The sequence below is a fragment of the Anomalospiza imberbis genome, chromosome 2 (assembly GCF_031753505.1).
Source record: "Anomalospiza imberbis isolate Cuckoo-Finch-1a 21T00152 chromosome 2, ASM3175350v1, whole genome shotgun sequence".
Lineage (NCBI taxonomy): Eukaryota > Metazoa > Chordata > Aves > Passeriformes > Viduidae > Anomalospiza > Anomalospiza imberbis.
In genome coordinates this window covers 40,805,424-40,820,757 of record NC_089682.1, presented here as the reverse complement: position 1 = coordinate 40,820,757, position 15,334 = coordinate 40,805,424, and the positions used below count along the sequence as shown (strand labels likewise).

Sequence of the window (15,334 nt, the reverse complement as noted above, 5' to 3'; positions counted from 1 at the left end):
AAATTGGAAACTTGAACCTAACATAATTCTTGCTGGAAGTGCTTACACTCCAATCCATTTGAAAAAATCTGGCTGAATAATTTTTGCAGAAGAACCAAATTAATTAGGTTAAATGACGTGAAACTTCTTGTTCGCTTCTACTTGCAACTTACCTTTGGTAGCATCGCACAAGAAATGATGACAAACAGTGCGTGGGAAGTAAAAAAATCAAGAGTTCAGATAGTTTAAGATCATGAGACAGAAATCTTTGCAGATATCTTGAGGGTTTCTATATTTAGTTCTAGATTGTGTGTTTTAATACCTAGATTTCCTTCTTCACATTTATGCTTCAACATAATTCCCCTAAGAATTACGGCAGTATAGTATTCAGATTTTCCAATCTGAAAGACTGAAATCAAACTCCCCCAACTTTGCTTGCAGCTATATTTGCTCAAATTTTCTGCACACCTAACCACAGGGTCACACCCTGAGAATTACATGCAGTCAATGATCAATTGCAAAGTAAATAACTTTTAACCCAATTTCTTAGTGCTCCCCTGAACTAGAAGGCCAAAATAAATCCTTACTCCACTTCCTTATAGCAGCATAGGTTATTTAAACCAATGAATCATGATCCAGTGATTAAGGCTGTAGATAATGCAGATTCAACTCCCTGCACTACTAGAGACCTCTTGTGTGAAATTAGACAAATCTCTTTGTCTGCCTCAGGCTTCATTTGCAAAACGGGGATGGTTGTTACACGAGCAAGGATACACATTCCAGCCTGTGCCCCAGCAGGGCAGCAGTTCAAACACTTTATTTGCAGGTTCTGACACTGTCATTCAGATTCATAGTTTGCACTAAATTAGACAGACACTCAGTAGAGAAAATGTGGTAAATGTTAAAACTGTCTTATTAAAACTGCCCCACGAAACACACATGTAGGGGTGAAAATCAGTTATCACAGATAGCAATAATTCTGTCCTTCCTTGGCTTCAAAAGTTTGTTTTCTTCCTCTAATGAGTTTGGGTGTGCATTGTACATAAGGGTGCTGATTTTTAGGGGTTTAGGTATTATTCTTTCCACCTGTAGGGGTGTTTGAACCCAAAGATATTTCAAAGGTTCTTGTGAACTTTCCCCTCACAAACCAGAGGAGCATAATATCAATGTTTCTCTCCACCAGTTTCTACATATATTTAAAAAACCCCAAAAAACTTGCAAACTAGAAGGCCTAAATCTAGCTTTCACAGTTTCCTCATAGAATAAGGATCCTCTCCTTCACTATCTGTAGCTCAGCAGAACATTTAGCAGATCATGGAGCTGTTTGCAGGAAAGGTTTTGTTGCCTTTTCATCAACTTCAGCTTTCTGTAGCAGCAGTAAGGCAACGGAAACAGAAACCACACAAAATAATATATGTGATAGAAGAAAAAAAAAACACATAAATGAGAATAGATGGTAAAAAAAGTTCTCCAGAGAAGAGGTATGGAAGGTGTGAGTCAAATCCTCACACACTGTGGGAAGTGAGAGGGGAAGGAGTTGGATAATAGAATGGAAAAAGGTAAAGATTGGTGGAAAGAATATGGAAGGAAAGGGGGATGTTTGAGAAGAGGCAAAGCATTACTGTCCTTCTACAAAGCACAGCTTTGGAGACAGCTTTCCATTTCCATTCCCTTGTCTCCCCAAAGACAAGTTACTGACACATAAGTAATTGCCTTAAACATACTGAGCACTGTGACTGTCCCTGTGAGTGTCTTTAGCCTACAGCCCGAGATAAAGTGTGCTATCTAAAACCCTTAATGAAATAAATTTATGTGACTGTGCTTCACTTCATCTTGTTGACGGGCTAAGAGCAAGTCCCCACCCTGTTAGTGATGCTCAGCTAACCTGGGGCAGCTTAGTCAGTTGTGACTACTCAGCCACAGCCTGAAGCATCCCATGAAATCCTGAGTGAGGCAAGAGGAGCACTGGCCACGACCAGCACAGGGTGCAGCAATCACCTTGCCAGTCCTTGGTGCCAAAATCCAGCAGGAAAAGCATCTCTCCTCTTTGTCAGGGAGCTCAGCATGGCTATAGCTTGCCCACCCTCCCTCACTCCTGCCCTGGAGCAAGCAGCTGAGGGATCCAGGTGATTTCCTACACCTGCCAGACCAGCACAGAGCATGAGCCAGGCCGCCCTACACTGAGGTTCAGACCTGGAAGAAAGAGAAAAACCAGCCTCTCAAGTCTCATTCCCAGTGTGTGTGATTTGGCAGGTGTGATGATGGAGCTATTTGGACTCACATCCTGCCAGATTTTGAAGGAATTGCCATTAATGTTAGCACCTGAATTAAGTTTTACTACAGTAAGCCTGCAGCTCTGGTACAGAGCACGGGGAGGAGAGGAGGGAAGGGAAGATGAAGGTTGCAAATGATCACCTTTTCTCAATGATGAAGTCTCTTTGTGTTTCTGCTGCCTATCAGTCAGGTATCACATCATTTAAATAGGTAGAAATAGATTTTTAAAACCAGTTACAAATAAAACTGTCCTGTCCCTCTCTGTCACTTCCAAATTACATTTTTCATCCACTTTAAACCATGTTAAAGAAGAAAGAAAAACATTTTCCTCTAGAATCAGTATGAAATCCAAGCCCTGTAAGTGAATGGATGTGCAGTGTGCTGTGTTATTCCTTTTCCTGTTAGCCTTTGCATAGCAGTCCTAACACTGTGATGGCACAGCAATGTGACACTCTGACACCACTGAAGAAATTCAGCAGGAGATGTTTACTGGGAAAAGATGGTTCCAACTGCAGAGTGTTCTGACAGCAGGCTGGCATTAGAGTTAATCAGAATTTACTTCTGTTGATCTTGATTCTAATCAGAGACAGGCTGGCAGACATCATGTACATACCTTGAAAAAAGCCCCTGCTGCACTGTCAGTGCTCCTGTGTTAAGCTGGACTTTTAAATACCAAATTAAGCATGTCTTGTTTTGTGTATGAGATTAAAACAGAGGGCCTAAATTTATTTTTATATCAGTTTCCTTTATGGAAAATCTCATATCTGAGTTTTTTAAATAGATGTACAAGGCAACTGTCACTATTTATGTGTAAATGCATTTCTGGGAGGCTGAGCTTCAGCTGCATGACTATAAAACAAGTCACCCAAACCTGCAAATTCCATGGGATAAAATGTCCTTGGAGCTGATCAGTAATCACAGCGTTCACTAACGGAATCCACTGAGATGTTCTAGGTATAAACACTGCAGTGGATTTTAACATTGATTTTAACATTCACTCTGAGAAACAGTGTGGCTGCTCCCCTGCATGTCACAGCAGCAGCATCCTGCCAGATGCTTTCTGCTGCTCATCACAAACTGGAAAGTGCACTCTGCTTGCAGAGTACAGGAATTGTACAGGAAAACCACCAGTGACGCACATTTCTGTAGTGAATTTTACACAGATGCTGGATAAGTCTGTGGCTTCTGCTTTACAAGACATCAACCTTGCTGACTCTGAGTTTTCTCAATAGGAACACCTAGAAGATTTAGACACAACTTTGGCTCTTAGTCTTTGAGCTAATAAGAAAGGGATTTGTTCAATAGGTGAAAGCCAATCTCCTTGAGAATCCTTATGACACAGTAGTATAGATTTTTATTAGTGTTAGGGCTAACCTGACATAGTGTAGGCATGACTGATCTGTTCATCTGCTGCTAATGCAAGAGAATGTGCTGGGATCAAAGCTTGAGATAAGTTCCTGGTACTTCAATTTCCCTTTAGGCCAGGTGGTGTTGGGAACATGCCAAGGACACAGTCTGAGGGCCTGGCAATGAGCCACTTTTTCTTACTCACAGAGCATCAACCACTCTCTTGGACCAGACACCTCTTTAAACTCTGGTAGTAGTGTTCTATAGCTTGTCCCTGCCATAATTCTTCATGACTCCATTGGCCTTAAAGGCAAAGGGTTAGCATAAAAGAAGGAAGAATCACAGTAACATTTTTTTCAGGAAGAGAAGGAAGCCCAATAGTCTGAGAGGCCAAAATCCCATTTCCTGGGACCCAGCATGATGAGGGCATTCCTGCTGCTCTGCACCCTTATGGTTGCTTAAACAAGCTTTGACTCCCACTCTTTGTGGTGTCTTATGCCTTTACATTTTATGTATGTCATTAAAGATCCACCCAATGTAAATGATTTAACAAAAATTAAGTTTTTGAAGCACAATTTTGGTGTTAGTTATTCCCTTGGCTGCATAGCCAGGTTTCATAACTATTATGCTTTGTATGGGATAGAAGTCTTCTTGATATAGGATCAACACAGCCATAAATCTAAACTGTAAGCTTAAAATATTCTGTAATCATGTCCTGTCTCTCTAAGACTCTGTGGTTCTGTAGCTTCTCCATTTTCTATTCCTGATGAGAATAGTACATGGGAGCCTATTCAACAGGAAATCATGCACCTTGTTGTGTGAAGCCCCAAAATATTTTGGACCAATTTTCAGTACTAAGTTCTGGATGAGGAGTTTCCAGAGCATGTGGGAGTCTTAAAGATGAGACTTTAAGCATCCAGTTCCATTCCCCAGCATCCCAGTGGAAAATCACAGCCTTGATCTTTGTCATTAAAATTAAAGTGAATATGTTGTTTAAATAATTACAGCCCAGCCCTCAACCTCTGTCTTCTTTCATGGGTTGTCAGTGGAGAGAGGGCTTGATTTCAATTTTCCACACTTTTTCCTTTTAGTTTCTGAAGAGTCTTTGCTGTGGTAGTTTATGGAGAGAGCTCTGCTGAGGATTAGCAGTGACTGTAGCTGTGGCTGGCTCAAATCAGACCAGGAGAGGGAAGTATCTAGCTAAATTCTGGCCCATAATTAATACATTTGAGGAAATTGTGTTCTGCTCATGAACATTCCTTGAGGAAATAAAGATTAAATTTGTTGAGTAAATTATTCACTGCAAATTATTCACTCAGCTTCACTTGCTATTCTGAGATTTCTGCAATATCTAAGTGAGTTAGATGGCACAGGGAGACACACGGCCGTAAAATCACAGGCTGAAGGCAAGATTCCTTTCTTGTTCAAGATATGTCTTCTTTTAATTAAAATAAACAGACTAAGACACTCTAGGCTTGTTTAGTGTTAGTGAAAGCAATGTAGAGCCCCAAGGTATCTTTGAGTCTCAGTTAAACTTGGGCCAGTTTTGTCTGACAGACAATGAAAAATGAGCTGCTAATACAGAGAAAGTCTCATTTCATTTGCTTTTTGACAGGTGGCCAGTGTGCTGAACACTTCAATCTACTTCACGCCCTACTTTCTAGTTTTATCAAAATAATCAGGTATTGAAAGGATAAGTTTACTCTTGCAGTTTAGTCTGGAAGTGATCTCTCCTCTCAGGGAAGGTAACTGGATGGAGCCCCTGAGGGAATATGATACCATGTGGGAGGGAGGCACATAAAGCACTTGAACATCCAGGACCATTCATCACGGTCCATTCATTAAAAGTGAGTAATGATAATAATAAGCTGTAAGGGATGTTGCCTTTTATAAATATAATGACAGTGAGAATCATTCTCATGGGGTCATCTTAATTATTTTTAAGTGGATAGCCTTTTTGCCTGTAAGACTTTCCAGATAAAAGAGTGACATTGCCTGGTTGTTTCGGGATAGAGGAGTCAGTCCAAGCCCCATAAAAATTACCTGAAAAACGTCTATTGATTTCACTGGGATTTGGATCAGATTCAAAGTCCAGCAAGGAAATGGAATAACTTACATGCAGTCCTGTCCAACAGAATACTAAGTATAAGAATTTTTCTTTAAATTTTACACATGTACTCATTCCCCTTTGAAAAATTAGCTTCAAATACAGAGGATATAAGCACAAAGCTTATTATTAATTTTTAATTCAAAAGAGCTTCTTTTGAAACTTAATGGTTAACTAATTTAAATGAACTTAATGTTATGTATGTTTGATTTTCTTCACTTTGTTACTTTTTAAAACTGGTGGGTCAACCTTCCAAGGGCAAGAACATAATCAGGTCAGCCTTCAAGCTGCTATAATTTTTCTGATATGTGGATGAGGAAAGGAAATAGATATGGGTGGGTACTATATCTCTTGAAATAGCCTCTTTCTTCCTGTTTAACAATAAATATTCTACAGAAAGGAAGCTCATATATTACTCTTCAGCTGAGTTCCCATTTTATTAATCATGAAGATTTTAACAGTGGCCTGAGACAGGAAATCACAGTCTAATGATCAGCAGAGTCTGATTTAATCCTCACATTTGAATCAGATTAAAAAGAAAACCAATATACTGCAATGTAAATCTATGGAGATAATAATCAAGTTTAATTACTGCTCAACATACATGCAGCTTTTGTAACAACTTATGGCCCTACTGAATTGCTAAGGCTGATTAAATATCCATGGTAAAACCTCCTTCTGCTTAGAAACTTAAACTGATGTTTCAGGTGGTCTTTTCAAATGTAGGGAAGAAATATCTCTGAGTTAACCACTATTATTAATTAATTAATTATTAAGAATCTCAATAATAAGGAACTCTAATAGATACGTTATTTCAATAATAAAACCCTCACGTTCAACTTTGGTTTAAATTAGTGTTGTTCTGATTAAAATGTGAAGTGAAGCTTCATGGGCTGAGGTTCAAAACATAGTCCACTGCAGCCCACTAACCCAGAGAGTTTTGGGCCTGCATTTGACAGAATTTTGGTACCTTAACCCCTGTTCCTCCTCCCCTTCTTACCAACCCCTGTCTTAGAAGGCCTGGAAAGGAAAACCTCATAATACAATTAATGCATAACAATTATTCCTTCATCAGTCAGTCGCGGTCCATCCAGCTGCCCATCCATTAGAACCCAAAAAACCCTCCAAAACTTCTTTTAAACATTGAAAGAGAAGTCCAAATAGCAAGCCAAAATGGGAATTCATCTGATGAGCATGTCTTATCCCTTCTTGGAATATTCATATGGTAGAAGAGAAAGAAGAGTATTTTTAAAAGAGCTTTTATTTATGCCAAAATTATGAGTTAAGGCTGCTTAGAAAAAAAATCATTTTGAAAAAATAACAACATTTTGAAGAAAAAATTACCTTTTTTTTTCTTGACAGTTACTCCTGAACCTTTTTCTTGCAACTTACTAAGATATTTCTTTTACATATGTAGTAGTCTTAAATTAAGATTTAATTGAAGCTCTGTGAGGAGCCTGAAAATTTGGGGGTTGAAACTGAGAATTTGCCTTCATTGCTTAGCAAAATGTTGGGAATATTTCCTAGTTTCAAGCTTTGTAACCCATGATTCACAACAAATCAGTTTTACTTAGAATGCTGAAAACTTTTGGATTTTTTCTCTAAGATAAAAAAAAAATCAAGCAAAATGAAGCAGGAATTTATACTCTTTTAATAGCTCCACTTTATTTTAGCTTTTAGAATGGTTTTCAAGAGGTTGTAGAAGACCTCTGCCATTTCCCTCAGCCTCTTTGTTTAAAGTCTTCTGTAAGACTTGCCTTTTCTCCCAGTGACTTTTTCAGCAAATCAAAGAAAATGGAGGGTTGAAAAGTACTGTTTCAGGGAGTCCCAGTTCTGTGATGAATGGCAAAAAAATTATTCCACCATGCAAAATAAAAAGATGGTTTTAGATAAATCCCTTCTCTACCAAACAGCAACCTTTAATCTCTTTGCTTTTATAGCATTGCTGGGGAGCCAAGAGAGGATTGGAGAAGTTAGGGGCCAATTACACCCACAGTGTAGCTCACATCTGATATCAATAATATTTCTTGGTCCTCTGAATATCAGCATGCCTTCTTCACACACAAGTCCCAGCACAGGTGGAAATAAAGGTGCACTTAGTCCCATAAGGCTGAGAGGGAAAAATTGAGAGAGAAAAAGAGAATTATTTTCTTGAGGTTGTCCAAAATCTTACTAAGGCCTGATGGTGGCACAGCAGCAGATAAGTGTTAAAGCATTTCTAATTTGACCCTTCCCCTAATTTTCAACTCATCTCCTTGGTGCACCTCTCTCTTTCTTGTCCCCGTCACTTCCTCCCTTCCTTCCTCACCCCCTCCCCAAAGGAAGAATTCAGTTTGCTCCCCCATGCCACAAGGCAGCCGTGTGAAGTCACATCCTGATAGAATAAGGAACTGCATAACCCATGCACACGTCCGGAGTGCCCTCCCTTGCACTTAGTTTGGTTACAAATTCATAGCAGTTGCACGTCTAGTGGATTAACCTGAGTTAAACATGCTGAAGAGAAAACCATCTAATGCATCTGATAAGGAGAAAAGTCAAAAGCCAAAGGTAAGAATGTATAGTTTTTTGTCACCAATTAATAATAGTAACAGGAATTCTTAGCAATTTTTAATATGAGGATTTCCTCTTAAATCCTAGCTTCAGGAGTTTCTTATGTGCTTGCAAGTACCTCGGTGCTATAATCTCAGGAATCTTTTTGCATATACTGACTTTATAATAGTAAAGATCCAATTCAAGGAATCCTCATTGTGAAGCTGCTATAGCTGTGCTAAAGAATTCTGGTGCTGGACTTTGTTGTTTTATGCTCTGCATCAGTCTTTTAGCAGATGAGCACACAGAATCCCCTTTCTCCATTTCATCTATGATAAACAAATGATGTCCCAGAAAGGAGTGTGAGAATCAGTGAAGAATTAGAAAAGCTATTAAATTTGTTCCTTATTTTAATAAATTTGCTTTTGCATCACTGTAACCACAGGAGAAGAGGGAACTTGGCAATCAGTGCTTGTCGTTTTAATTTCTCTGGGAATCATTACAATATCAGCCTGAAAGAAATACTCTAAATGAATTGACTGTGTGCTACACTGGACACTTTCCACAATCTGGAATTATAAGAAAAGAACTGAGTTTTGTAAGATGCATGAAGATGCGTCCAATGCTTAAAATTTATTTTCAGTCCCTGGACTGAGTGCAAAATGACCTCTATGTATTGTATTGTACAACTATTGTAGAGTATTGCAAGGCTGCAGTGCAACAGCTACTGCTCAGCCTGTGTACTTCAGTCTCCATTTCTTCCTCATTTTATCAGCGCTGAAAATTTAACAAAGAGATTAGAAAAGCCTTTTAGGATTTCTCTGCTCGCAACAACTGGTGTTTCCCAATTTACAGATCCACCTTCTTATTGTTTGGGAATAGACATCCCTTAGTGACTTCTGTGTCCTAAGAGATTACTGCAGACACTGTTTCAGCAAGGAGGCCTTCTGATTTACACAGCATTGGCTTTTGTAGATTGTGCTTGCAATTTTAGACCGTGACTCATTAACAGTTGAAATTAATGACTTTTTCCATAGATTTGAAGTGATTTTGATACCATTTTGCCCCACATTTTAATTTTTTTAAGCATTGCACTGGTTGGTTTGGTATGCATTTTTTTCTGCTCATTTATTATACTGTATTTTAAGGGCAAGGAAGAAGTATAATGAATATCTAATTACATTATTGATTAAAAAAGTAATGACCATGAAAGACTCTGGGGATGGGCTTTGTTTCCCTGTCTGTAAAATATTTTCAAAAGCCAGTTTTGGCCACTCTCTTCTTCCGAAAAAAAGCATTCCTTAACAATTGCCTGATTTTTATTTTTAAAGGCCCACTTTTGTACAGAACTGTGTAAACTTTCCACAGGGAGAAAGCCTTTGTTGAATGTGCTGCTCACAATCAGGGCAGGGAAGCAGACAGCCCCATGTTGCATACAATAGGAATCTTGGCATATTTCAAAACTTGTCCCAGGGAAGCAACGTAAATACTCAAGTTGCTTAATGTTGAGTTGGGTAAGATGGGACACAAATCCTCACCTCTTGGAGAAGTTCCAGGATTTCACAAGTGACCTCTGTAGGTCATGTTCTGGCTGGCCCTGCTCTGTGCTGGCCACATTTGGTACCTCCTCATGCTCACACGGCATGATACCATTGCCACTGGACAGGTCTTGGGCTACCTCACCTTGCCTTTAGGCCACTTAGACATCCCAACACATCCACACAGACCTGTGAGAGAGCCAAAAGGCCTGTTTTTCATTTTAAGTGAAAATCAGGTTTGCAGTCTTAGACCCTCAAAGAGGACACCAAAAAGATCTTTTTAGGTTGTTGAATCTTAACCATGGTGACCTCTTGTCTTTATCACAACTGTACGAATTACTGTGTGTTAATTAGTGTGTTTCACCAATATTTTCATTTTAAGCCTTTTGGTTTTATTACTTTCTGATGTGAAGAATACTGGCATGAATTGATGCCTTTGAATAAAGATGAATGAATATCACAGAGGGCTGGTGTTAAAGCCTTTCTCAAGGCAACTTGCTGTCCTTGTATAAAACCCCTCATGGAAGTGGGTAATTCACTGACCAATGCAAGAGTAATAGAGGTTCAGTATCTCACTGTTCACTATGTGCAGTGCATTTACCTTATTTGTTATTGTGGTGCTTAAGGGACTTCTGCAGATGTGTTAGATGCTGCATAGACAAAAATCTATTTTAACACTCTCAGTGTACACTATGAAAAAGTTAATCTATGCCACAAAAGAATAGCTTTGCAGGGGTTTTTTGCCATGCAGCAAGATTTCAGTAGTGCTGCAGCCATGCTAATAACTTCTTTGAATGTCTGGCAGCTCTTGTGTATTCATGGATATGCATATATACTGAGTGCATTTATATAAATAAACATTCATTGTTAGGCAAAAATACATCTAAACCAGGTGTTATTCCAGAGAAAACTGGGAGAGAAATGAGGTAGAAATGCATTCAAAAGAGATAGTGGAAGGATTCTGATCCTTTGAAAATGTTTATCATTGTAGCTGTTCATACTAGTGCATATTTATACCTTGTATAACAGCTTAGGAAGCTGAATTATAAAGGAAAAGTCTAAAGGGTTAAAAATACCCTGCTTAATGTTGAAGAAATTCAACCAATTAAAGAGCTAAGCTCTCTATTCCAAGCCTATCTCGTCTAACCTATCTGCCTATCCAGGACCTTAAATGACTTTCTATCACAACAGAACGTGTGCATCTCCCATCCCTCCCTTTAGGGAGTCCTTACCTGCCCTCCTTTCATTTCTGCCAGATGAGACACGGCTTGGTTTACTCAGTGTAGCTGCTCAGAGCTGCAGAATTATTTGTGGGCAGGTGAGGTCAGACAAAGTAGGTCTTGCACAAAGCCCTGAGGTCCATGGTCACGCCGATGGCTGGAGTGGCTCACTGCAGGGACGGCGTGTGGCTCCTGCACTCCTGGAGCACGGCAGAGAGGGAAAGCAAGTGAGAAAGGAAGTGTGTCCTAAATGTGCTTCAGCTATGGGTCTGTGCAGTCTGTCCCACCACCCCTCAGAGAGCTGGGGAGGAGGAGAGCAGTCGATTTGGAGGATGAAGGAAAGAGCCCTGAAGTCACCTGGATTTCAGCCTCTCTGAGCCTTATGATGTTACAGATGTCAGTGCATCTGGGGACTGGAATGAAGCAGATTTAGAATGATGGTAAGAAAAAAATATTCCAACAAATTACACAGGTTCTAGTCTTCTCTTTTGTACACCCTTCAGGCAGTACCATACAGATAAAACCCCATTAAAGCACTTCACAGCTATTCTGCATTCCACTTCACACTGTTTTACACATTTGTCCAGGTGAAAATAATCCGTAAAACATCCCTGCATTTTCTTGCCTGCTTGCCAGCACATGTAATGTGCTGGGCAGAACCAACTCCTTTCTGTTTCTCTCTCTTCCCCATTCCTCTGGACACAGCAAACTTGAGAACTGCCTGATGACTCTTGGCTTTACTTCAGCATGAAGCAAAGATGACTTTGTGCCATTTTTTCTGGCTTGACTGAAGAAAGTCTTGTGTCATTATTCTACATGACAGTTGATCTATGTTTATGCTAAAGGTTTGAGACGTTTTTGTTTCCTTATTCTGCTTCCAAATGCACTTGGTGCTTTTAACTCAGCTTACTTCTGGTGTGTAAGACAATTCAGGGTCAATGCCTCTGCATTTTGTTTAGACAAAATGATGTCTAAGCTTCTAATTAAATCAATATTCGCTTACTGAGGTGATAAACCATTATTTGTTTTCAGTGTTATGAGAAAAGAGTGGCAAATCCAATGGGAGGAAACATTTTAATATGCAAATTTGTTCCCCAGTACAATTTCATACCAGTAATTTTACTTTTTATAAGCTTAAAATGAAACCCTGACATTGCAGAAATCAATGCACATTTTTGCCATATTCTTGAGGCCAGAATTTCACCTTTTTATATTTTCTTCACAGAAAGTCTGATCCTGATTCTGACTTAAATGAATAAATTAGCTGTTATCCCATTGATTTCAGCAGGATTATCTGAGTAAAGTTTATTGCTTGCCTAAGTGTTTGGAGCCTGTAATGCAGACAGATGCTATAAGCAAGTTTTTTGGTGATGCATTTTTCTCGGATGGTGGCTCGTGCCTCTCCAATGGGGAATACTTATTAAAGAAAAGAAAATAGAAAATAGGTATAGCAAACCTAAACACCAAAAATAATTCAAGACATAATTAGAACTTCTGTAGAACAATATCTGCAGTGAAGAAATTGCTCGGTGTTAATGAATATTAACTAGGATTTATCCTTGAGTGGGAAAAGCTGAAGGTTTTAATTTTATTTCAAAGGTAAAGATTGGTAGAGTTATGAAGTTTTACAATCTTTTCTTTCCCCCTCAAATTTTGAGTGCATAATAAATGAGCCACTGCTAATGTCACAGATGCTAATTTTCACAACCATGACTGAAGTGATGTTCGTTTCCATTTGCATTTCATTCTAACAATGATGAGAGGTGATGAGTTGATGATAAGCTGTTTTCACCGTACTGCCCGCTGTGCAAATTTATGCTTATAGGCAAAGATGACACATAGTTCTGTCATTCAGGGGCTTTACTGCATTGCCTTTTGAGCAAAGACTGTTTGTCAAAATCCATTTGAACTCTGGTAAATAAGCAGGAACAGATGACAACATCTGGGAAGTATTTTTAAGAACCTGGTTTATGGTGTAAATACCTCTGGGCCTTTAGTGGGGGGGTTCAGAGAAAAATAATGATACTTGTAAAAACCATGTGTGTGTGGATGGGGAAAGGAGGGATTGTAGGTGACACTTCAAAAGGTGTTTTCTGTCTCCCCTAGGCTTCATAAAATACTGGAACAAGGTTAGAGTAAACCTTGGGTTATTTTTCTTGTGTGAGTGGGCTGTTCTACTATCACATTACTGTTTCTTTCACTTGTGCTATTTTTTTTTATTTATATTATCATCATGCTTCTCAGTCATCGGCTAATTATTCTTTATTTTCATGAGCAGCGTCAGAAAGTTGTGTCTTAATATGAATGTTAACATATTCTTCTAGAAAGCTATTGAAATTTGAGGAATTTTGTTTTCTCAGGGGGAAGTAAAAGTCCAGAGTGTGGGGAAAGAACAGTCATCTCTCACCTGGCCCTGGGCAGGAGGCTGATTAGGATGACCACACTCCCCATTTTGATGTTCACATTAAGACATAGTCTCATTGAGGACTCTCATAACTCTCGGCTAGCTTTTGTTACAAAGGAAAAATTATATCTGTGGCCTGTTCCAGTACTGATGTAATTTGTGTGTTCCCTTGATTAAAGCATTTTTTGACATTTTTGTCAACTTTGCACAATACTAATTTAATTTCTTGTTTCTTCCCTATCTTGGTTTCCTTTACTAGCCAGGCTTAAGTCCTTAAGAGCAGGATATTTTAAAACAAGTGAGAGCAACCTTCTAAAGGGAATATTTACACATTAATATTCATTTTGCTTACAGTAACAAATCCAGGGTTTTGTTTGTTTTCTTAAGCAAGTAGGAACATTTCAAGAAGTCTGCCTGAACCACCTTATCCAGGCATTTTTAGAAATCAGACTATCAGCCACAGCATTTTTAACTGCGCTCTCTGATAAATACCATAGCACTACTACCAAGGTCACATAAATCAGCATTAGTTGCCTCCTAATTCTTTAAGAGTTGTTTAAGAGCAGTTGACTTACTCACTGAGTTTTTAGAAAACCAAAATACCTCAAAGTAAACATTGGTCAGGATACCTGTCATTGCTGGGAAAAAAGCAGGACTGGCAGAGGATGTGGCCTACAGTTTCCTGTATTTCCATATTCATCTAGTAATCTATGTCATGGCATAAATTCAGACAAATGCTGTTACAAAGCCATCACTTGGCAGCTGTAAAAGCACCTTCTGGGCAGCTACAAACACTTCAGCCAGAAGAATCAACCCCTTGCTATGTGGGTAGAACCTGCTGGGAATACCCAATCCTCAGAAGGGGAAAAATGTCTTCTGGGCCTCTGTAATCACAATATCCTTTAAGCTTTCTCTTCTGAAAGGCTGCAACAAAGACAGCAGAGTTACTCCAGTTGTTAGAAACAGTTATACTCTGTTCCACAAATTGGCAGTGTCAGTGGTTTTGCTCAATATTTGCTGCTTGGCACCAGGCTACAGATTATATATGCTCTGCATATTTAGCATATCATATATCCTTTAAACTAATGGAAAACTGTTTCATGAATCAGAGGTCTGTTGTATGTGTGTTGTTTTCCACAGGAAGATGAAAGATCATTTATATTTTTTTCTAAGTGAAATCTCTTCTGTATTCATGCTTACTCAAACCCTTGTAGCTTTTTAAAAAAATGTATTCCACTTACAGTGCACCCAAGACCATGTTCTCACTATTTTTCTTCTTCTTAAACCTGAGAGTGAAATTCAGGCCTGTGAAAAAGTTCAGAGACTTCTTAAGGGAAGCTGCTTCTTTGACTATGCACAATATATACCTTTCTGCCACTTTTCCTCTCCATACTTTCTTTAGTTTATTCCATGGATACACAGCAATCTGGATAATGACTCCACCAGTACAGAGTCTTCAGGCTGCTTAAATTGCCAGTCATACCATCTTCTGGCCCCTTTCTGGAAAGCTGAATGTCAAGAGCAAAGGGTCTTCTATCTCATCACCCAGCACTGAAGCTGACAAGTGTTCTCTGGCAAGAAGCTCTAGTGACCTGCTGGTTTGCACCATTATGTCTTCTGGAAGGAGTTTTAGCCCTTTTCCTACCCTTCTATGTCTTCATCTCTTTTATCACCTTCACAAGAACAGCCAAGTCATCTAACACTGCTGAACTTGATTTCCATGAGGTGCTGAACGGTCACTTCCCTGAGAACTGTAAGAAGTGAGAGTTCCTCCACTTGTCCATGCTGACCTCATCAGAAGGTGTGGTAGGTTTGCTGCTCTTCCAGGTATATTGAAGGACAAATGGGACATGAGTCCCTGAATACTTGAGTACTTGGCTTTAGGTTTTTCTGCAGTGTTCCTCATGGCTTTTTCAGGGACAGGAGCTCTGCTCAA

The 15,334-nt window shown here is 39.2% G+C and overlaps 1 protein-coding gene across 12 annotated transcripts in view; it reads left to right on the top strand.

Annotated features, from left to right (window-relative positions):
• Positions 1-15,334, top strand: part of SAMSN1 (SAM domain, SH3 domain and nuclear localization signals 1) — a 161,219-nt gene that overhangs the window by 118,919 nt on the left and 26,966 nt on the right. The window contains exon 1 of one of the 12 annotated variants that reach the window (XM_068180632.1): positions 8,065-8,254. The exons of 10 other annotated variants lie outside the window; for them this stretch is intronic. In XM_068180632.1, coding sequence (XP_068036733.1) covers positions 8,198-8,254 — 57 coding nt within the window. In that variant the 5' untranslated portion in view covers positions 8,065-8,197. Of the gene's footprint in view, positions 1-8,064; positions 8,255-11,137; positions 11,435-15,334 lie in introns of those variants that run through there. One more of the 12 variants, XM_068180633.1, reaches the window with a different exon arrangement.